The 21,422-nt window shown below is 45.6% G+C and overlaps 2 protein-coding genes across 3 annotated transcripts; one reads left to right on the top strand and one right to left on the bottom strand.

Moving 5' to 3' along the window:
• Positions 1–668: 668 nt before the first annotated feature.
• On the bottom strand, positions 669–17,408 carry ntng2a (netrin g2a). 2 transcript variants are annotated; one of them, XM_069143609.1, is made up of 13 exons: positions 17,286–17,408; positions 16,083–16,530; positions 10,520–10,778; positions 9,952–10,097; positions 9,637–9,875; positions 9,150–9,316; positions 8,956–8,979; positions 4,675–4,782; positions 4,399–4,470; positions 1,682–1,849; positions 1,081–1,224; positions 921–1,010; positions 669–841 (listed from the first exon to the last, which is right to left on the bottom strand). In XM_069143609.1, the coding sequence occupies exons 2-13, from the start codon at positions 16,332–16,334 to the stop codon at positions 711–713; spliced, it is 1,800 nt and encodes a 599-aa protein (XP_068999710.1). In that variant the 5' UTR covers positions 16,335–16,530; positions 17,286–17,408; the 3' UTR covers positions 669–710. The 2 variants fall into 2 exon arrangements, with proteins under 2 accessions (XP_068999710.1, XP_068999711.1); XM_069143610.1 differs by lacking the exons at positions 4,399–4,470; positions 4,675–4,782.
• Positions 17,409–18,121: 713 nt separating this feature from the next.
• On the top strand, positions 18,122–21,382 carry med27 (mediator complex subunit 27). The gene is made up of 8 exons (XM_069143608.1): positions 18,122–18,328; positions 19,102–19,246; positions 19,329–19,459; positions 19,763–19,856; positions 19,946–20,053; positions 20,132–20,173; positions 20,252–20,329; positions 20,985–21,382. Exons 1-8 carry the CDS (start codon positions 18,126–18,128, stop codon positions 21,117–21,119), a joined length of 936 nt encoding a protein of 311 aa, XP_068999709.1. The 5' UTR covers positions 18,122–18,125; the 3' UTR covers positions 21,120–21,382.
• Positions 21,383–21,422: the final 40 nt, after the last annotated feature.

Below are 21,422 nucleotides of genomic sequence, written 5' to 3'. Positions count from 1 at the left end.
ACAGACACTGTTTCACTCCAAGTGTATTTTTCTTTTTGTCTGGGTATTTATACATTGGTCGTATTTTTTGTACTTTTTCTAAAAAATATTATTTTTATCAATCTTATTTTGTTTGCATGTGTATTTTGTAATTTTTTCTTATTGTGTGCTTAACTTTATTTCCTCACGGTGTTTCTATGCTGCTGTGGTGAACAAAGTTCCCACTGTGAGATCAATAAAGTCTCATCTTATCTCATATCATATCATCTTATCTTATTCCATGTTACCAATCAGAAACATGTCTGTATCATCAACTACAGCTGGTTCAACCCAGGTTTAATGAATCCTGATTAATGGACAGCTGGTCTGATCTCTAGTGGCACTCGGTGGTATTACACTTTAAGGCATTTCCGCATCTGACAAATTTTTCAGACCAGAAGCTACGAACACTTTTATGTACAGACTGTGGGTGAAGCTGCAGGTGCATTGTGGGTAATGAAGGCAGCAGGTTTTAGCCCAACAGAGTTGGAGAAGTGAAGTGATAAATCTCCTTTGACCTTTAACCTTTGACCTCGTCTGTGATGTGTCGCTGCCTCAGGATCATTGATGACTTACGACTGACGTCACTGGACAGTAAACAACAAACAGTCAATGTTTATATTTCATATCATCTTTAATAACATCCGCGTGTGATGTCATTGGTGAGCATGTACTCGCGTCAGGGGGCGGGGTCAGCAGAAGGTGGAGGTGATCAGACCGAGGGTGAGCAGGTAAAGGAGTGATGTCAGAGGGGAGGAGGAGCCTTCAGCGTCGTCAAGGCAAGTGCTTTTCTTCAGACAGACCCTCTTCTCGCAGAACATACCTGCACCCACATGACATCATCAGACCTCCAAATCCCACCCACACCACCTAGCTGTGACATCATCAAGGTGTGACTTTACCTGTAAATGCGTCTGGACAGACGCAGCGCTGCAAGTCTACACAGGTTCCTCCGTTCTGACAGAGCAGACGCTCGTCATCGCATCCCTTCTCTGATGGACAGGACCAGTGATTATTGATTATCAGTCACCTTATTGATCACCTGTGTGTACCTGTGTGTACCTGTGCAGCCGGCCACGCCTACTCTCCGGGTGTATCCAGGTAGACATGAGTCACAGCGCCTCCCTGTGGTGCCGCCTTTACACTGACAGAGACCGGAGTCGGAGCAGTGAGGAGACGCACTGCCCTCTTCATCACACTGACACTCTGTAGACGCACACCTTCATCATCATCATCATCATCACACTGACACTGTAGACAGACACCTTCATCATCATCATCTTCATCACACTGACACTAGACAGACACCTTCATCTGCATCATCACACTGAGTGTCTTTGTGTGTTACTGTGTGTGTGAGTGTGAGTGTGAATGGTAAATGGTCTGTACTTGTATAGTTTTATCACCTTTTGGTCTCAAAGCTCTTTAACATGTTTTTCCATTCACACACTAATGAGACAGATCACCATGCAAGGTGCTGCCATCAGGAGAACATTCACACACTGATGGTTCACCATCAGGAGCAACTTAGGGTTCAGTGTCTTGCTCAAGGACACTTAGACATGTGGACAGGAGGAGCTGGGGATTGAACCACCAACCTTCTGATTAGTGTGCAACCCACTCTACTGTCTGAACCACGGCCTCCCCAGTGTGTGTTGTGTACCTGTGCAGACGTCCTCGTCCTCCAGGGACACCGATGTGTTTCTATAGTAACCAAGGCGACAGGACTGACAGTTCTGTCCTCGCGTGTTGTGTTTGCAGCTGACACATGTGACCACGTTGATGAAGTCGATGTAGCTGCAGCGGTTGGAGTGACCGTTACAGTCGCAGTCTGACGGAGACACAAGGACACACCTGAGCTCACCTGGACGTCTGACCGGCATGACCTGTTACTGCGGTAACATCAGGTTTAACTGGGTTTTAATGAAGCTGGTTCACGTCGCCATGGAAACTGCAGGCCTAATCTGCTCTGGAGCAGGTTCTGTTGAAGCTCCGCCCACTGACTAAACAGCGACGTCAGTCATGGTAAGAGATGACGTGGAGCTTGGCTGCAACCCCTCCCCCCCCCTTTAACGTGAACGGTTTCAGAGCTGATTGGTTGAACCGGCTTCATGATAACAGAGATATTATGGGATGTTGGACCTGCTTCAGGGTTCAGGTATCTGAACAAGAACGAACACTTAACAAAGAAGTCCCACCTTCTGCCTGTAACCCCGCCCACAGGCCCAGCATGACGACATCAAGCAACAAGATACACACTGATGGAGGAGACACACATCAGTCTGACCATCCCGATGACCGTGTGGTCACCTGATCAGGTCTTTACGTCTTTTTGGTGACCATGAACCAGAAAGGGGGAGAGGTCAGAGCTACCAGGGGAGGAGTCTGAACCATAGACATATATACATAGACGGTAACTTCCACACTTTGCTGCGATATGTCAACAAGTCTGCCACATTGGTCAGGACCAGACCGGGCTGTCATCACATAGAAGTGAACGGGGCAGCTGTAGTTTACAGGATAAAACAACATTACAACGTTTCCAACCGCTTTCAGTGAGTTGTATTTATATTAAAATGCTTCTTATCAACAAGAAGTTTTCCCTCAAGTTGTTAGAATCTGGAGTTCTACTATATTCTCTAATAGATAGTGTGTATTAACATCAGGCTGACAGGAAGTCATTTATTATGTGGTGGAAAAGATTTATCGTCATCAGGATGGTTAAAAACTCAGATTGTGAGAACTCCGATAAATCGGTCTGACGTCACTCAACATGTTGACGTTTGTGGTGAAAGGAAGAGAAACAGCTGCACAACAATAAGTCATGTGATGGTTCATTTAGGTCGTACTAGTTAGAGCCGGGTGTTGTTCGGTAAACAATACTAATAAAAATGACTAATAAACAATACTAATAAACGCTACTGACAAACAATACTAATAAATGCTACTAACAAACAATACTAATAAACAATACTAATAAATGCTACTAACAAACAATACTAATAAAAGATACTAATAAACAATACTAATTAACACTACTAATAAACAATACTAATAAACGGTACTAATAAACAATACTAATAAATGCTACTAATAAAAAATACTAATAAAAGCTACTAATAAACAATACTAATAAATGCTTCTAATAAACAATACTGATAAATGCTACTAATAAACAATACTCATAAATGCTTCTAATAAAAAAATACTAATAAATGCTACTAATAAACAATACTAATAAAAGCTACTAATAAACAATATTAGTAAACACTGCTAATAAACAATACTAATAAATGCTTGTAATAAACAATACTAATAAAAGCTACTAATAAACAATACTAGTAAACGCTACTAATAAACAATACTCATAAATGCTTCTAATAAAAAAATACTAATAAATGCTACTAATAAACAATACTAATAAATGCTTCTAATGAATAATACTAATAAATGCTACTAATAAACAATACTAATAAATGCTTCTAATAAACAATACTAATAAATGCTTCTAATAAACAATACTAGTAAACACTGCTTATAAACAATACTGATAAATGCTACGAATAAACAATACTAATAAATGCTTCTAATAAAAAATACTAATAAATGCTACTAATAAACAATACTAATAAACGCTACTAATAAACAATAGTAATAAATGCTTTTAATAAAAAATGCTAATAAATGCTACGAATAAACAATACTAATAAAAGCTACTAATAAACAATACTAATAAACGCTACTAACAAACAATACTAATAAATGCTACTAATAAACAATACTAATGAACAATAATAATAAATGCTACTAATAAAAAACACTAATAAACAATATTAATAAACGCTACTAATAAACAATACTAATAAATGCTACTAATAAACAATACTAATAAACGCTACTAATAAACAATACTAATAAATGCTACTAATAAACAATATTAATAAATGCTACTAATAAACAACACTAATAAATGCTACTAATAAACAATACTGATAAATGCTTCTAATAAACAATACTGATAAATGCTTCTAATAAACAATACTGATAAATGCTACTAATAAACAATACTAATAAATGCTTCTAATAAACAACACTGATAAATGCTTCTAATAAACAATACTGATAAATGCTACTAATAAACAATACTAATAAATGCTTATAATAAAAAAATACTAATAAATGCTACTAATAAACAATACTAATAAAAGCTACTAATAAACAATATTAGTAAACATTAACAAATAATACTAATAAATGCTACTAATTACTACATTGATGGACAACTTAAAGTTTTCACAGCCCTCCCACATGGCCGTTACTTTGCCATTAGTTTGCTGTTTTAAACAACACATAGAAATGTTGTGTAGAGGTAAATCTTACCCTGGAAGTTGACGTAGGCGATTTTGGACAGCTGACTGAACTTTGGTCCTCCTGGAATCAGAATCTTCTGGACTGGATTGGACACAGAACGAGGTGTGCAACCATGGCAACATGAGGTCAGGGGTCACCACTGCACCACCACTTGACCACTCATAGTGAGAGAGGGTCATCAGATATATTAGTACTTTTCTTACTATTGCTACAGCTACGACGACGCTGCTATTATCACCACTAGCCAGTAGGTGGCAGTACCACAACTGTTTCTACAATTTGTACCTTTCTTTTCGTAACCTTTTTCCTCTTTCTCCTTCCCTCCTCCTTCTTTAGTTTTATCTTTTATTTCCTCTTTAGTTTTGTCGGTTGTTTCCTCATTGGCCTCACTGACTGTTTGGTTCAAACAAAGAAAGAATACATTTAAATTTGTATGAATACACTGCATGTTGCCAGTTTTGCATATTTAACATGTAGAAACCTCTAAAATCCACCAGCAGACACTGTAACCTGACAGGAAGAGTTTAATTAGTTATAACCTTTACTTCCATATTACTCAAAAACCTTATCAATGTCAGTAAACTATATCAGGGCATCATTTACCAATGACTTTAAAAACATTTAAAACTCCAAAAACTCTCAAGGTCCAACTAAATTATGGTTTTTGAAGCTTTTAGCCTCCTGACAACTGGACCATCCCCCAAAAGTAAGCCTTTTGATGGGAATATTTTTTTGTCAAGTTACAAGAATGCTAGCAAAGATATATTTTACACCGGTGTGTGTTCACAGTAAATCTAATCTGACTGATCACAGTTTGTCATTTTTGTACCTGTCTTCTCTTGTTTAGAGCCTGTCTTTTTCTCAGACTCTGACCCTCCTGATAGTCCAACTGATTCCTCTTCAGAAGACTTCCCTTCATTCGGGGCTGCTGAAGAATCTACGCCAGGGCGGGTTGTAGGATCTAAAACAAGACTTTCAATGTCTGGCACAGAAGAATCTGATCCAGTTGATTCTGGTTCACCATTCCCTGTTTCCCCTGTGTCTTGCCCTGCTGAAAGAGGATCCAGCCCTGGGTCACCCGAATTTGATGCAGGAGCATTAACAGATCCACGGGATTTATTTGTAATATTTCCAAGTTCCCCAGAAGGCACAGGTTCAGAATAAGATCCTGAGTCTTGTCCAGTTTTAATTGAATTGGGATCTTCTGGATAAGGGAAGGTAAAGTCAATAGGGGCCAGATCACCAGCAGGGTCAGACTGATCCAAGGTGGTGGACCTGGTGTCTGATGCTGGACCACCTCCTCCTCCTTCAGCGGGAGGCAACAAGGACTCTACAGGAGCATCTGGAGTTAGAGGGGGAGCATCAGGAGGAGGTATTTCAGGAAGTGCTCCATCAGGAGAGGGTACATCAGAAGGAGGTACATCTATCAAGGTTTCTAGAGTTCTAGAGGATGTCTCTTCGGAAAGTAATTCTGGAGGAGGGACATCAAAGGGAGGTGGATCAGCAGGAGGTGCATCAGGAGAAGGTACATCAGGAGGAGGTACAGCTGGGGGAGATCCGTATATCAAAGTGTCTGGAGTCCTAGAGGGTGGCCCTTCTGGAGGAACATCTGGAGAAGGTAGATCAGGAAGAGATAAATCAGGAGGAGGTTTATTTGGAGGTGGTACATCAGGAGGTGGTCCTTCCAGAGCTACAACAGGAGGAGGCACTTCTGCAGATGGGACATCAGAGAATGGTACGACAGGAGGAGCTTCCCCAGGAAGAGGTCTATCCGGAGATAGTGCTTCCAGTGTTACATCTGGGAGAATCACATCTGGGAGAGGTACATCAGGAAGAGGTACACCTGAGGAAGGTACATCGGTGGGAGCTACATCAGGAGGAAGTTCACCACGGGATGGTACAACAGGAAGTGCTCCATCCGGGGGAGGTCTAACTGGAGATGGTACTTCTTGAGACACATCTGGGTAACGTACTTCAAGAGAAGGAATGTCTGGAAGAGGTATATCTGGGGGAGCTACATCAGGAGGAGGTTCAACAGGGGTTGGTACAAAAAGAAGGGCTTCATCAGGAGAAGGCGTATTCAGAGATGGTAGTCCCATTGTTCCATCTGGAGAAGGTACATCTATTGGAATGTCTGGAGGAACAAAGGTTGAATCAGCTCCTGCTGTAGGTAGAACATTTCCAGCTTGACTGGTTGGGGCAGACACAGTGGGTGGAGTATCTCCAGATGAAGTCCTGTCACTGGATGGACTTATTTCTAGGAAGGTTGCTGTAGGCAGGATTCCTGTTGATGGTTCTGCACCAGCAGAGGGTGGAACAGTACTGGTCACCAGGTTGGTATTACCAGTCCCAGAGAAGGTGGATTCTGAGGTGGTGTCAGAGGGTGGAGTCACTGGGTCAGAAATAGACACCTCAAAGTCAGTTCTACGGCCAGGGATAGTGGGACTTTTACTGGTGGTACTGGAGGTACTAATGGTGGTACTGGGAGTGGTGGTGTCAGGTTCTGTGGGAGCTGATTTGGACAGAGTGTCTCCAGTCTCCAGAGCTGTTCCTGCTGATGGCCCTGCTGTACTACTTGAGTCTGGAAATGCATCAGAACCTGCAGTACTAAAAGCACCACTGACAGCAGTAAACACTGCATTGAATGTTGTGGTGGAGTCTGCACCTGTTCCAGTAAACTCACCAGCATCATTAGTACCAGTAAAGAAAGTTTGTATGAACATACTGGAAGCCGGATTGCCGTCACTGTCAGACCTAGGGGTAGTACCATTCACGGTGCTTGTTTCTACATCAGTAATACTCCAAGTGTCAGTGGTGGGAGTAGCAGGAATGACTGTATCTGAAACTGTAAGAGGACTTCCTGTGCTTGTATCAGTTGTCAACATGTACTTAAAAGTAGTAATAGTACTGGCTGTAGTTGTGGTAGAGTCATAAGTAGTACTGACAGTAGTGGAAGTAGTAGTGCCAACAACAGCAATTGTGTCAGTCTGGATACTACTGACGATTATAGCAGCAATAGCACTGTCAGTAGTGATAGTAGTGCTGTCAGGAGTGATAGTAGTACTGTCAGTAGTGATACTAGTACCGTCAGTGGTGATAGTAGTACTATCAGTAGCAATAGGAGGACTGCCGGTTGATGCAGCAGCAGGAGCAGTAGTAGCGGTGGTAGTACTAGCGGTGGTAGTAGTAGTGGTAGTAGTAGTAGTGGTAGTAGTAATAGCGGTAGTAGTAGTAACAGCAGTAGTGTCAGTCACTCCATCTGATGAGGCAGAAGGTCTATCAGATGCTGCTGAGTTAGAGTCACCAGCCGCTGTCAGAGAAGAAGAGTTGTGTCTTTTAGTGAATCGGTTCTCTACAGAATGGACTGAACTCTGCAGAACAAAAAACTGGGAACGTTCTTATTGGATTCTTACTGCACCGGTACCCCGGTTCTCTTGGGACAGTTTAGATATAAACCTCTTCCTAAGACTAAACCTCCTCCTTAGACTAAACCTCCTCAGACTAAACCCACTCAGACTAAACCCACTCAGACTAAACCTCCTCAGACTAAACACACTCAGACTAAACCTCCTCAAACTAAACCCACCCAGACTAAACCTCCTCAGACTAAACCCACCCAGACTAAACCTCCTCTTCTTCAGCTCCTGCTCTGTCTGGTCCTGTTCTGTGTGCAGATACCGGGATTCTGGACTTAGTTTAGTCTGGTGTCACTGAGGACAGTAGAACCACACAGTCTGTGCTCTGCAGAGAACTCTACTGGATTCTAATGTTTGTGTAACAGCAGCTGAATCCACAGACGGCCAGACGAATCCTCCTTCAGGACTGGTTCTTCATTCAGAATCAGTCAGAAGGTCCGTTTGGAGGTTCGCTGGTTCTGTCCAGGTCCGAGGATTCATCTGCTGCCACATGACTATAATCAGCTGATCAATGTGTTCAACTGTCATCTGTCACTGTGGCATCGTGTGTGTGTGTGTGTGTGTGTGTGTGTGTGTGTGTGTGTGTGTGTGTGTGTGTGTGTGTGTGTGTGTGAGGTGACTGACAGATTAACACAGATTAAGTAAACACACCATCTGTCCGTGTGTTTCATGGACTTTCTTCCTAGGATGCTCTCTGTTCTCTAACTAACTGCCTCATGTGATCGACCAATCAGAGTGTGCATGAAATGATGTAATACAGCTACCTCAACACTCACCTGGGAGGAAAACATCAACTACCCTAATCAATAGTTTTATGTTTGATGTATGTATTCATTTGTATTCATTTGTATCAATTTGATTGATTTTAGGAAGCTGCACAGATTCATGTGGATGTTTGAAGAAGTGTTATCCCACAATGCAACACTGGCAGGTGAGCAGACAGACAGTCGAGCAGACAAGTGATCAGACAGACAGGTGGTCAGACAGACAGGTGAGCAGACAGGTGAGCAGACAGGCAGGTGGTCAGACAGACAGGTGAGCAGACAGGTGATCAGACAGACAGGTGATCAGACAGACAGGTGAGCAGACAGGTGATCAGACAGACAGGTGAGCAGACAGATGAGAAGACAGGCAGGTGGTCAGTACTTACTGGCTGCAGTTTCTGTTGCTTCACCTGAGAGACACAAGAATGAAAATACAGTGAATCTTCATACTGGTGTGTGTGTGTGTGTGTGTGTGTGTGTGTGTGTGTGTGTGTGTGTGTGTGTGTGTGTGTGTGTGTGTGTGTGTGTGTGTGTGTGTGTGTGTGTGTGTGTGTGTGTGTGTGTGTGTGTAGGTACATACAGATGTTAGCGGTCCCTTTGGGCAGGGGCAGGTATGATCCTGGTTTCCAGGGTTTGAATCCTCGGCTGCAGCTCTCACAGTCCTGTCCAGACGTGTTGTGGTCGCATTCACACTGCAGCGTTGCATCACGCAGGACACACTGAGACGCATGCAGGTTACATTTACACCTGAGAGACACACGGGCACACACCTGTCAGAGAGACCACACCCCCACCTGAACGTGAATGTGAATGTGAACCTGAACCTGAAACCCCTGGACCTGAGGTTACCACGGTAACACAGATGTGGTCCAGTTTGTGGGTGTGTTTGTTGTGGTCAGGTGTCAGAAGGTGTACACCCTGACAGATGGCTTCCTCTCTGACAGGATGTTGGTGCCGGGCTTGTTGGTGGGTGGAGTCAGTCATGTGTCAGGTGTAGTCAGGTGATTAGGTGATCAGGGTCGAGGTCCTCAGGTATCAGGAGGTGGAGGTTGTCGTTGCCTCATTACCTGGCCGGGACGTCGATGTTGGAAATAGCGTAGAAGTACTTGAGCAAGTTGTCTCTCTGGACGTAGGTTCCTCCCAGCGCCGGGCGTAGGAGTCTCAGTCGGAGGTTGGTGAAGGTGAAGAAGTCCTGGAGACCCTTCATGGTCTCCAGCCGGGTGAACAGAGCGTCCATGTTGATGAGCTTCGGACCGGCGAACACCCCGAACCGAGCGCGGACCTCAAACACCACGACCTTCTCCTCCTGTCGGGTTCACATCAACAACAGTAAACAAAACGTTGTTTAAACTTCTGCTTGGACCGTCGGTTCTGCCACTCACCTTGGCTCCGACCCAGCGGGAGTACTGCTCGGTGCAGATTACCCGGGTTAAGTTACTCGGTGCTAAATCAGAGACCTGTTTAGGCGACATGCCAAAGGCTTCGAGACAGTCGTCGGCGTAGTACTGATACGGCTGCCACGTTCCCCCTGAAACACAAACACACCGTTACGGTTCTCCGGCTGGTTTTCAGATTCTTTAGTTGCTTTTTAAATCATTGCCCTGATCCAGTTCTCAGACTGGAGCCCAACAGACCCTCAGATCCTCCATTGCCGCTTAGTGAAACCTATGAGGAGTCCCGTGGGTCTGATAGACTGAAGGTCTGAAGATAATTCTATGAAAGGTGCTGTTCTGTTAAAGATGGTTCTATGAAAGGTGCTGTTCTGTTAAAGATGTTCTATGAAAGGTGCTGATCTATTAAAGATGGTTCTATGAAAGTTGCTCCATAAATAAAGGCAGAACGTTCTGTTGACGCTTGGTGGGGAACCTCAGGTTCTGAACTGGGCCCGGTACTGTGAGTCCAGGAGACCATCAGAACATCTGTGTGGTTAGGGTTAGGTTGTTTAATCACCTTTGTCGGTGGATTTCTCCAGTACCATGCTGGTTGGTCGGCCGTACTCGAAGGTGACGATGATGTCATCGACCACCTCCAGACTCTTGTTCCAGGACAGAGTGATGTTGGCCAATAGCGGCTCAGGATACCTGGACCAGGTGATGGTCTGCCAGTAAGTGATGAGCCCCCCCCTCTCCCTGTCTCCCATCAGCTGTGGAGGGTGAGACAGGTCGGGGCTGGAGGCGTCACACTCGTCGCTGCACAGGTACGGGTTCTCCTGCAGACACACGACAAACAAACATCTCAGATGGAGGGGGTGGAGCTTTGGACACGTCTGCAGGTACAAATCCAGGTGTGGCTCTTGACCTGCTCCTTTTGGACAGGAGGTGGAGTCAGTACCTGGCGTGTTGCAGACAGGTGAGACTGAGATAACACTCCAACCGACATGTTTCACTGTGATGTCATCATGAACGCTGACATATTTAATTTCCTGTCCGATAGAGTGATGTCACACGCTGATTTAAGCCTGCTGACTGGGTCAGAACCGGTTCTCAGACTGGATCAATAGAACTAAGAACCGGTTCTCTGACTGGATCAATAGAACTAAGAGCCGGTTCTCTGACTGGAAATCAGGGGCGGTTCCTGTTCAAACACGTCTGATTGACGTTGCTCCTGATTGGTGGATCAGTCTAACCTGCTGTTCATGACTCCTGAGCAGCAGCAGCTTTAACACGGGAGTCCCACTAACATACATGTGCAGAGTGATGGATTAACAGGGACTAATCTGATCAGTGTGTGTTGGAGGTTTATCCTTTAACTTCAGCTGCTGCTGCCAACTGTCACTCTGCAGGTCACTATTGACCCACATTACACTGACTACCTACCTACAAACCAACTAACTAACTAACTAACTAACTAACTAACTAACTAACTAACTAACTAACTAACAGGAACATGAAGACATGGTGGATGTGTCATTACTTCAGAATGTTTCCTGTTCACTGATCAGAAGTATTGATCCTGAACACGCATGTAAAATGTTTTCCATACATGATGCGACCTTTCAGTCCGACCTCAGCGGGACCACGTCACACATCTTTCAACCATTCTGCTGTGAGACAGTTCCAGTTGTTTCACTGAGCTGTCAATCCCTATGACGACTGAGTGACAGCTCATACCTGTCAGAGCTGTTGGCAGCTACAGAGCAGCACACCTGTATGACTAACCGAACACGTTAACACGCTGACTAGCTTTATATCCTGCAGGGTATATGTTCAATGTGTTTCAACAAGTTTAGCTGTGCTTCATGTATGTGATCTGCTTCATGTATGTGCAGTTACATTACCTTACATTTAATTTATCTGACTCTTTTATCCAAAGACTTACAATAAGTTCATTTCAACCATGAGGGTTTAAACCAGAACAACAAGAATCAAGAAAATACAATTTCTTCCAGAAAGCCAAACTACAAAGTTCTATCAGTAAGTTCTATTTTAAGATACTAAAGTTCTACTGTTCAAGGTAAAGGAGGAGGAGAAGGAGGAGGAGGAAGATGAGGAGGGGGGGAGGAGCGGAGTAGTGTGAGTGAATCTAGGAGGTTAAAGACCAGTCAAGCTGCTGCATTTTGGATGAGCTGCAGAGGTCAGATGGTACTAATAGGTAGACCTGCCAGGAGGGAGTTACAGTAGTCCAGACGTGAGATGACCAGAACCTGGACCAGAACCTGGACCAGAGCCTGGACCAGAACCTGCACGTCCTTCTGAGTGAGAAGAGGACGTATTCTCCTGATGTTGTGCAGCATGTATCTACAGGAACGTGTTGTTGCAGTGATGTTGGCAGTAAGAGAGAGTTGACTGTGGAGTGTCTCCGAGGTTCTTATCAGTCAGGGTCGGGATAACAGAGTTGTTGAAGGTAGTAGTCAGGTCGAGGGTGGGAGAGTCTTTCTCTGGAAGGAAGAGCAGTTCGGTCTTGTGGAGGTTGATTTCCAGGTGGTGTGAAGACATCCACTGAGAGATGTCAGTCAGACAGGCAGAGATTCATGCTGCTACCTGTGTTTCAGACCTGGAAAAGAGAGGATCAGTTGGGTGTCATCAGCATAGCTGTGGTAGGAAAAGACATGCGAGTGAAGGACAGAGCCGAGAGAGTCGGTGTACAGAGAGAAGAGGAGGGGACCCGGGACGGAGCCTTGAGGGACACCAGTAGTCAGAGGACAAGGTTCAGACACAGATCCTCTCCAAGTTCCCCGGTAGGTGAGGTCGTTGAGGTAGGATGAGAACAGGGAGAGAGCAGAGCCTGAGACACCGAGGTCCTGAAGGAGGAAAGAAGGATCTGGTGGTTCACTGTGTCAAATGCAGCAGAAGGTCTAGAAGGATCAGGACAGAGGACAGAGAGGCTGCTCTAGCAGTGTGAAGCTGCTCAGAGACAGAAGGAGGACCGTCTCTGTTGAGTGGTCTGTTGAAACCAGACTGGTGGTCTAGAAGGTTATTATGGTGGAGATAGGAGGAGAGTTGGTCAAAGATAGCTCGCTCCAGAGTTTTAGAAAGAAAGGGAAGAAGAGAGACGGTCTGTAGTTGTTTACTTCAGACGGGTTGAGGGGGGGTTTCTTCAGGAGAGGGTTCACTCTCTCCTTCAGAGAGTTCAGGAAACAGACCGTTGACAGAGAAGTGTTGATGAGATGGAGAGAAAAGGAAGAAGGTCTGGAGCAATAGACTGGAGAATGTGAGATGGGATGGGGAGGGGGGGCAGGTGGTTGGGGGGGGGGGTGGAGGTTACCAAGGTAACAACTTGATTGGGAGACGGGGGGGTGAAAGAGGAAAGCAAAGGAGATGAAGATGATGGACATGTAGTTATAGAAGATGGATTATAAAATGAGGAGCGTATGTCATCTATCTTTTTAGTAAAGTAGTTGACAAAGTGGCTTGATGGAAGGATGGAGGGAGGAGGGGGGAGGAGGTTGGAGAAAATGGAGAAGATGGAGAATAGCTTTTTGTGGTTGGAAAATGAGGATTAAATTCTGGTTTGGTAGAAAGAGCTTTTGGCTGCAGAGATAGAGGAGAGGAGAGAGAAGAAGGGAGAGAGAGGAGGGAGAGAAGAGGGAGGGAGGAGGGAGAGAAGAGGGAGAGATGGGGAGAGAGAGGAGGGAGAGAAGAGGGAGGGAGGAGGGAGAGAGTGAGAGAGGAGAGAGAGAGGGGGGAGAGAGGAGGAGGGAGAGAGGAGGGAGAGAGGAGGGAGAGAGGGAGTGAATGTTGTGACGGACAGGTCCAGAGTCTGTTGATGTGGTTAGGTTGTCAGTTTGAGAGAGTAAGAGATAAAGAAGTGGTCGGAGACATGAAGTGGAGTTACAGTTCTTCATGTATGTGATCTGCTTCATATATGTGCAGTTCTTCATGTATGTGATCTGCTTCATATATGTGCAGTTCTTCATGTATGTGATCTGCTTCATGTATGTGCTGTTTTTCACGATGGTGCTGTGCTTCATGTATGTTATCAGTCGGTTCTGATTTCAGACTTTCAGTGTTTTTTGTTGCGGGACATTAAATCCATTATTAACATGTACTTTTACATTTATCAATAATTCAGTTTCCCAAAGGAACAATTAGACTGACAGCACGACTCATGGACTCATGTGTGTTCAGTGGTGTCCAACCTGTGGCTCAGGACCCCTGCAAGAGTCACATGATGACTGACAGGAGAGCATCATTTTATTTCCAGATAAAAGGTCATCTTTTTTTATCTCATCTTATTTTTTTTTTTATCTTATTAAAAACACATCAAATGTTTTTTACATGATTTATAAATGATCACATTCTGTTTTTTATTATGTTTTATGTTATTAAATGTAAATCATCAGTATGTGCTGTAAATTTAAATTCAACCTTCACTAACGAACCCACAATGACAAAGTTCAAACATGTTTGATTGGATGGAAACATTTGAACTTCCATCTTCAGGTCTCCTCAGATATTCTGTGGGGTTCAGTTTGGTTCACCTGAGTGTTCAGGTGTGTTCAGGTGTGTTGAGGTGAGTGTTCAGGTGAGTGTTCAAGTGTGTGTTCAGGTGTGTGTTCAGGTGTGTTGAGGTGAGTGTTCAGGTGAGTGTTCAGGTGTGTTCAGGTGAGTGTTCAGGTGAGTGTTCAGGTGTGTGTTGAGGTGAGTTTTCAGGTGTGTGTTCAGGTGTGTGTTGAGGTGAGTGTTCAGGTGTGTTCAGGTGAGTGTTCAGGTGTGTTCAGGTGAGTGTTCAAGTGTGTGTTCAGGTGAGTGTTCAGGTGTGTGTTGAGGTGAGTTTTCAGGTGTGTGTTCAGGTGTGTGTTGAGGTGAGTGTTCAGGTGAGTGTTCAGGTGTGTTCAAGTGTGTGTTCAGGTGTGTGTTCAGGTGAGTGTTCAGGTGTGTGTTCAGTTGTGTGTTGAAGTGAGTGTTCAGGTGTGTTCAGGTGTGTTCAGGTGAGTGTTCAGGTGAGTGTTCAAGTGAGTGTTCAAGTGTGTGTTCAGGTGTGTGTTCAGGTGTGTGTTGAGGTGAGTTTTCAGGTGTGTGTTCAGGTGTGTGTTGAGGTGAGTGTTCAGGTGAGTGTTCAGGTGTGTTCAGGTGAGTGTTCAGGTGAGTGTTCAAGTGTGTGTTCAGGTGTGTGTTGAAGTGAGTGTTCAGGTGTGTTCAGGTGAGTGTTCAGGTGAGTGTTCAGGTGTGTTCAGGTGAGTGTTCAAGTGTGTGTTCAGGTGAGTGTTCAGGTGTGTATTGAGGTGAGTTTTCAGGTGTGTGTTCAGGTGTGTGTTGAGGTGAGTGTTCAGGTGAGTGTTCAGGTGTGTTCAAGTGTGTGTTCAGGTGTGTGTTCAGGTGAGTGTTCAGGTGTGTGTTCAGTTGTGTGTTGAAGTGAGTGTTCAGGTGTGTTCAGGTGTGTTCAGGTGAGTGTTCAGGTGAGTGTTCAAGTGTGTGTTCAGGTGTGTGTTCAGGTGAGTGTTCAGGTGTGTTCAGGTGAGTGTTCAGGTGAGTGTTCAAGTGTGTGTTCAGGTGTGTGTTGAAGTGAGTGTTCAGGTGTGTTCAGGTGAGTGTTCAGGTGAGTGTTCAAGTGTGTGTTCAGGTGTGTGTTCAGGTGTGTGTTGAGGTGAGTTTTCAGGTGTGTGTTCAGGTGTGTGTTGAGGTGAGTGTTCAGGTGAGTGTTCAGGTGTGTTCAGGTGAGTGTTCAGGTGAGTGTTCAAGTGTGTGTTCAGGTGTGTGTTGAAGTGAGTGTTCAGGTGTGTTCAGGTGAGTGTTCAGGTGAGTGTTCAGGTGTGTTCACGTGAGTGTTCAGGTGTGTTCAGGTGTGTGTTCACGTGAGTGTTCAGGTGTGTTCAGGTGAGTGTTCAGGTGTGTGTTCAGGTGTGTGTTCAGGTGTGTTCAGGTGAGTGTTCAGGTGTGTGTTGAGGTGAGTTTTCAGGTGTGTGTTCAGGTGTGTGTTCAGGTGAGTGTTCAGGTGTGTTCAGGTGAGTGTTCAGGTGTGTTCAAGTGAGTGTTCAGGTGTGTGTTCAGGTGAGTGTTCAGGTGAGTGTTCAGGTGTGTTAAGGTGAGTGTTCAGGTGTGTGTTCAGGTGCATCTCTGTCTATCAGACTGACCAGTGTGCAGAATCTCTCAGGTGGGTTTCCACAGGTGATCCCGGGGGGGTCCACTCTGATCTGCATCACCTCCTTCATGTTGGTTGAAGGGGGCTGACAAGCGTAAAACTCCCACCCTGGCCCCGCCTCCGAGCTGCGCAGAGACCGGCACAAGTCAAACTGACTGCTGGTCTGACACCTGCCCGATGGCGGCAGAAGGACCAGGAGCACGAGGAGGACAAAGAGACGGGTGAGCAGAAGGGGGAGGGACATGGTGGACAGTCAGATAGACCGGAAGTTCATCAGGAGTTCACTCCAGGTCGGCTCCCACATTTTTACAGGTTCAGGTCCGTCAGGCCTTTTTCAAATGACTGTTTACCACGGCAACCAGCTGCTCATCTTGTGCTTGTCACCTGAGCACGTTTACACCTGAAGGTTTCAGTGTCAGTCAGGAAAATGTTCCGTAGACCTGAAACAAAACAACAACAAAACCAGTTAGAAACTCTGAAAGCTGTGGAAGACCAGAACCTGAGGGGACGAGAACCAAACAGGATCAAAGTACCGAAGGACCAGAGGGACCAAACCAAACGGGACTGAAGTACCGAACGACCAGAACCAAACGGGACTGAAGTACTGAAGGACCAGAGGGACCGGAACCGAAAGGGACTGAAGGACCAGAGGGACCGGAGGGATCAGAGGGACCACAGGACCACCAGAACCCTCAGAAACATCAGAGCCACCATTAGAATCGTTTTTCTGACAGTTGGTGTAAAAACTGATTGATGGATCTGGTTCTGATCCGGGGTCCGGTACCCCAGTAACAGTACGTAGTTCCAGTGAGCTGTGTGAGGTGTCGTCATGTGAACCAGGTGTCCTCCAGAGAAATAATGTCAGACAATAACAGTTGTCCTCCGCTCTGTTTGTTTGTGATGATTAAAGTGGGAAACTGAGGACAGACTTGTCCACTCTTTATTAAGATGTTGCTGCTCTGACGTCTGAACCTCCGTCTGATCCACTGAACCCCCGTCTGATCCACTGAACCTCCGTCTGATCTGACGGAGAACCCAGAATATGTTTGTTTTAAACAAGTTAAAGGGACAGTTCACTGTTCTGCTGCAGAGGACTAAAGTTTGGACAGAAAATGTCCACAGAACAAAGACAGAGACACCTTTAAACCACCTGTTCATGTTATTCTGTCCACTTGTCCGTCTCTCAGTGACTCACCTGTCTGTCTCTCGGTCCGTCCTCACGTTGATTCTTTGATAAGCTGATTAATGACACAATAAAACATTTGTCCTCCTGATCTCTCTGATTCTACTTTTGTCTTCCTCTGCCTCTTCTGTTTAATCCTCCTCTTCCTCAGGACTCCTCCTTCTGTTTGTCCTCTTTTTAATCCTCCTTCTTGTCCCCTCCTTTTCATCCTCCTCCCCCTCTCCTTCCTCCTCCCCTTCTTCCTCCTCCTCCTTCTCTCTCAGAGCTTCGTTTGTTCTGAAGTCTGAAACTCAGCTGACTCTCTGACACAAACCCTCCTCCTTCTCAAACTGGGTTCCGAAGGACCGCTGGGTCGCTTTAATTTAAAATTAAAAATGTAGTTTCCTAATCAGTTTGTGTAAAAGAATGAGATTGTTGGAAATATATATCTATCTTTTTTAACCATCCCGATGTTCTGCTGGAGGACCAGAACCAGAACCAGAACCCTGAGCTCAGATAATGACACCATAAAGACCCGCTCTGTATTTCAGGAGAGAAGTTGATGCTTTTTAAATAGGATTCTGTGGAGGCCCCCTGTTGCTCTTCGGTGGTACTGCAGTTTTGAGGACCTTCTTCAACAATGTTTTTAAAAATCTTACATCTTTAAAATAAAATTTAAAACAGAAAACACATCAATAAACTGAATAAATAAACAACAACATCATCAGCTCAGAGGTTTGTGACCGCAGTCGTCCTGCAGTGACTCTGGTCTCTGTGAATTTAAATATGGTGAAAAAGCGCTCCACACGCCTCCCGCTCAGTGACGTCATCTCTGCGCGCCAGCCCCAGCAGAAAAAAATAGAAGCGGAGAAGATGGCGGACGTGGTGAACGTCGGGGTGAACCTGGACGCCTTCTCTCACGCCATCAGCGGCATTCAGGCGCTGCGCTCCAGTGTGAGCCGCGTGTTCGAGTCCCTGAAGGATGGGATGAAGAACCGGGAGACCCTGGAGGGCCGAGAGAAGCAGTTCATAGCCGAATTCCAGGACAACCTGCAGGCAGTCAACAGAGACCTGAAGTGAGTCCCCCACCAGACAACAATCACATTTCTACTGATTTTACACTCATTACACAACAACTTGTTACCACACCAGACCACATTCAGATGACATAAAAAAAAAACAGAGGCTGAAACTCTAAATGAAATAATGACATGCCGAACTGAGCGGGACATCCTGTAGAAGAAGGAGACTTCTTATTGACAAAAATCTGTCCTGGCTGAAGATAATGAGGCTCCTAAATGCGACTTGACTGAATTGTGGATAGGATTTGGTTTGACATTTGTTTACGTCCCTCCAGGCTGCCGTAGATAGGTTTTAGTTCATTAGCGTTATTTGTTGTTGATCAGAATTTTATGATCACTGTGACATCATCAGTTTCAAGTTTACCTGCCAGGTGTTCTTTTTGCGCATCATGTGACTAAAATGCCAGTTTGGAACCTCAAACCTGTCTGTCTCCGCACCTGTCTTTTCTCTCCACCTGTCTTTTCTCTTTCCCCGTGTCTCTCTCCACCTGTCTTTTCTCTTTCCCCGTGTCTCTCTCCACCTGTCTTTTCTCTTTCCCCGTGTCTCTCTCCACCTGTCTTTTCTCTTTCCCCATGTCTCTCTCCACCTGTCTTTTCTCTTTCCCCATGTCTCTCTCCACCTGTCTTTTCTCTTTCCCCGTGTCTCTCTCCACCTGTCTTTTCTCTTTCCCCGTGTCTCTCTCCACCTGTCTTTTCTCTTTCCCCATGTCTCTCTCCACCTGTCTTTTCTCTTTCCCCGTGTCTCTCTCCACCTGTCTCCTTCTCAGTGAGTTGGAGCGTCTCAGCGGTCTGGTCGGTCGTCCCTCTGAGTCTCATCCGCTCCATAACAGCGGCCTGCTGAGTCTGGATCCCGTTCAGGATAAAACTCCTCTGTACTCACAGCTGCTGCAGGCCTACAAGTGGTCTAACAAGGTAACATGCTAACATGGGGGGGGGGTTCTGGAGGTGAATGTACTCTGTTGTAAATCTGCTTACTGTGTGTGTGTGTGTGTAGTTGCAGTATCACGCTGGTTTGGCCTCCAGTTTGTTGAATCAGCAGTCACTCAAACGATCAGCCAATCAGATGGGAGCTTCAGCCAAGAGACGACCTAAAGTCCAACCCAGTACTCTGGTGCTGCCTCCTCAGTGAGTACTACTCAACACGACTACTGCAATAGTACTACACACACACACATACACACACCTGTCTAATACTGCACGAGTAGGACACACACACACACACACACACACACACACACACACCTATAGTAGTACAGACACACACACACACCTGTCTACTACCGCAGTATTAGACAGGTGTGTGTGTGTACTACATAATCTACATAATAAGGCAGTGGTGATGTTGTGATTCTGTAGCCCCGCCTCTCTGTGATGTTGTGATACTGTAGCCCCGCCTCTCTCAGTGATGCTGCATACCTGTGTGTACAGGTACGTGGATGATGTCATCTCTCGGATCGGCAGGATGTTTCCTGATATGACCATCGAGCTGTTCCGACCCAACGGGACGTCGGCCGTCCTGCTGGTACACTCTGATGCAGACTGTACAGGTATGCTCACACCCGGTAACCAGGTGTCTGTCTCACTTGTCTGTCTCACCTGTCTCCCTGTCAGGTGACCCTGGGGAAGGTTTTGAAGGCGATCGTTGTGATGCGCTCGCTGTTCATCGATAGAACCATAGTTCGAGGATTCAACGAGAATGTTTACAATGAGGACGGAAAGGTGAGAACTCACCTGACAGGCAACCACTGCCATCTGGTCGACTGTATCCCTGGTAACCTGTTGGTCTGTCCTCCTCAGCTGGACATTTGGACCAAGTCCCAGTACCAGGTGTTCCAGAAGGTAAGACTCACCTGTCCTATCTTGAAATGCTCACCTGTGCTGAGTGTACAGCCCTCTGATTGGTTATGTTGTTGCTAGGTAACGGACCACGCCACCACCGCCCTGCTGCACTACCAGCTGCCTCAGATGCCCGACGTTGTGGTCCGGTCCTTCATGGTGAGACACCTGATCACCTGTCTGTCTGTCTGTCTGTCTGTTGACCTGTCTGTCTCTACCCTGTCTGTCTCTTACCTACCTGTCTGTCTGTCACCTGTCTGTCTGCTGACCTGTCTGTCTGTCTGTCTGTCTGTCACCTGCCTGTCTGCTGACCTGTCTGTCTCTCACCTGTCTGTCTGCAGACCTGTCTGTCTGTCTGTCTGTCTGTCACCTGCCTGTCTGCTGACCTGTCTGTCTCTCACCTGTCTGTCTGCAGACCTGTCTGTCTCTCACCTGCCTGTCTGCTGACTTGTCTGTCTCACCTGTCTGTCTGCAGACCTGTCTGTCTCTCACCTGTCTGTCTACTGACTTGTCTGTCTCACCTGTCTGTCTGCAGACCTGTCTGTCTCTCCCCTGCCTGTCTGCTGACCTGTCTGTCTCTCACCTGTCTGTCTGCAGACCTGTCTGTCTCTCCCCTGCCTGTCTGCTGACCTGTCTGTCTCTCACCTGTCTGTCTACTGACTTGTCTGTCTCTCACCTGTCTGTCTGCAGACCTGTCTGTCTCTCCCCTGTCTGTCTGCAGACCTGTCTGTCTCTCCCCTGCCTGTCTGCTGACCTGTCTGTCTCTCCCCTGCCTGTCTACTGACTTGTCTGTCTCTCACCTGTCTGTCTGCAGACCTGGCTCCGTAGCTACATTAAGCTCTTCCAGTCTTCGTGTCAACGTTGTGGTCGTTTCCTACAGGACGGACTTCCTCCAACATGGAGGGACTTTAGGACCCTGGAGGCATTTCACGACACCTGTCGAATGTAAAGGAACGCTCACACACTTCCTGTTTATCAGTAAACTCTTCCTGTTCATAATTTTTTTGGACTTCATATGTTTTTGTTTTCAAGTTTTTTCGTGTAAAGATTTTTAGATAAAGTTTGATTTATTTTTTTACAGCTTTGTGTGTGTGTGTGTGTGTGTTCAGTTAAAACAGCTGATTGGTCAGGAATAGAAAATGTTAGTTTTTTTTCTCGGCTGTTTGAACAGAATCCGATGTGAACATGTGATCAATAAAAGATCAATAATCACCGAGCTGTTTGGTTTGATGATGTCACCGACACAATATTA

Source organism: Embiotoca jacksoni, unplaced genomic scaffold (genome assembly GCF_022577435.1).
Source record: "Embiotoca jacksoni isolate LCO1_2020_lvr unplaced genomic scaffold, fEmbJac1.0.p SCAF_112, whole genome shotgun sequence".
NCBI lineage: Eukaryota > Metazoa > Chordata > Actinopteri > Embiotocidae > Embiotoca > Embiotoca jacksoni.
This window is presented reverse-complemented; position numbering and strand designations above follow the sequence as displayed.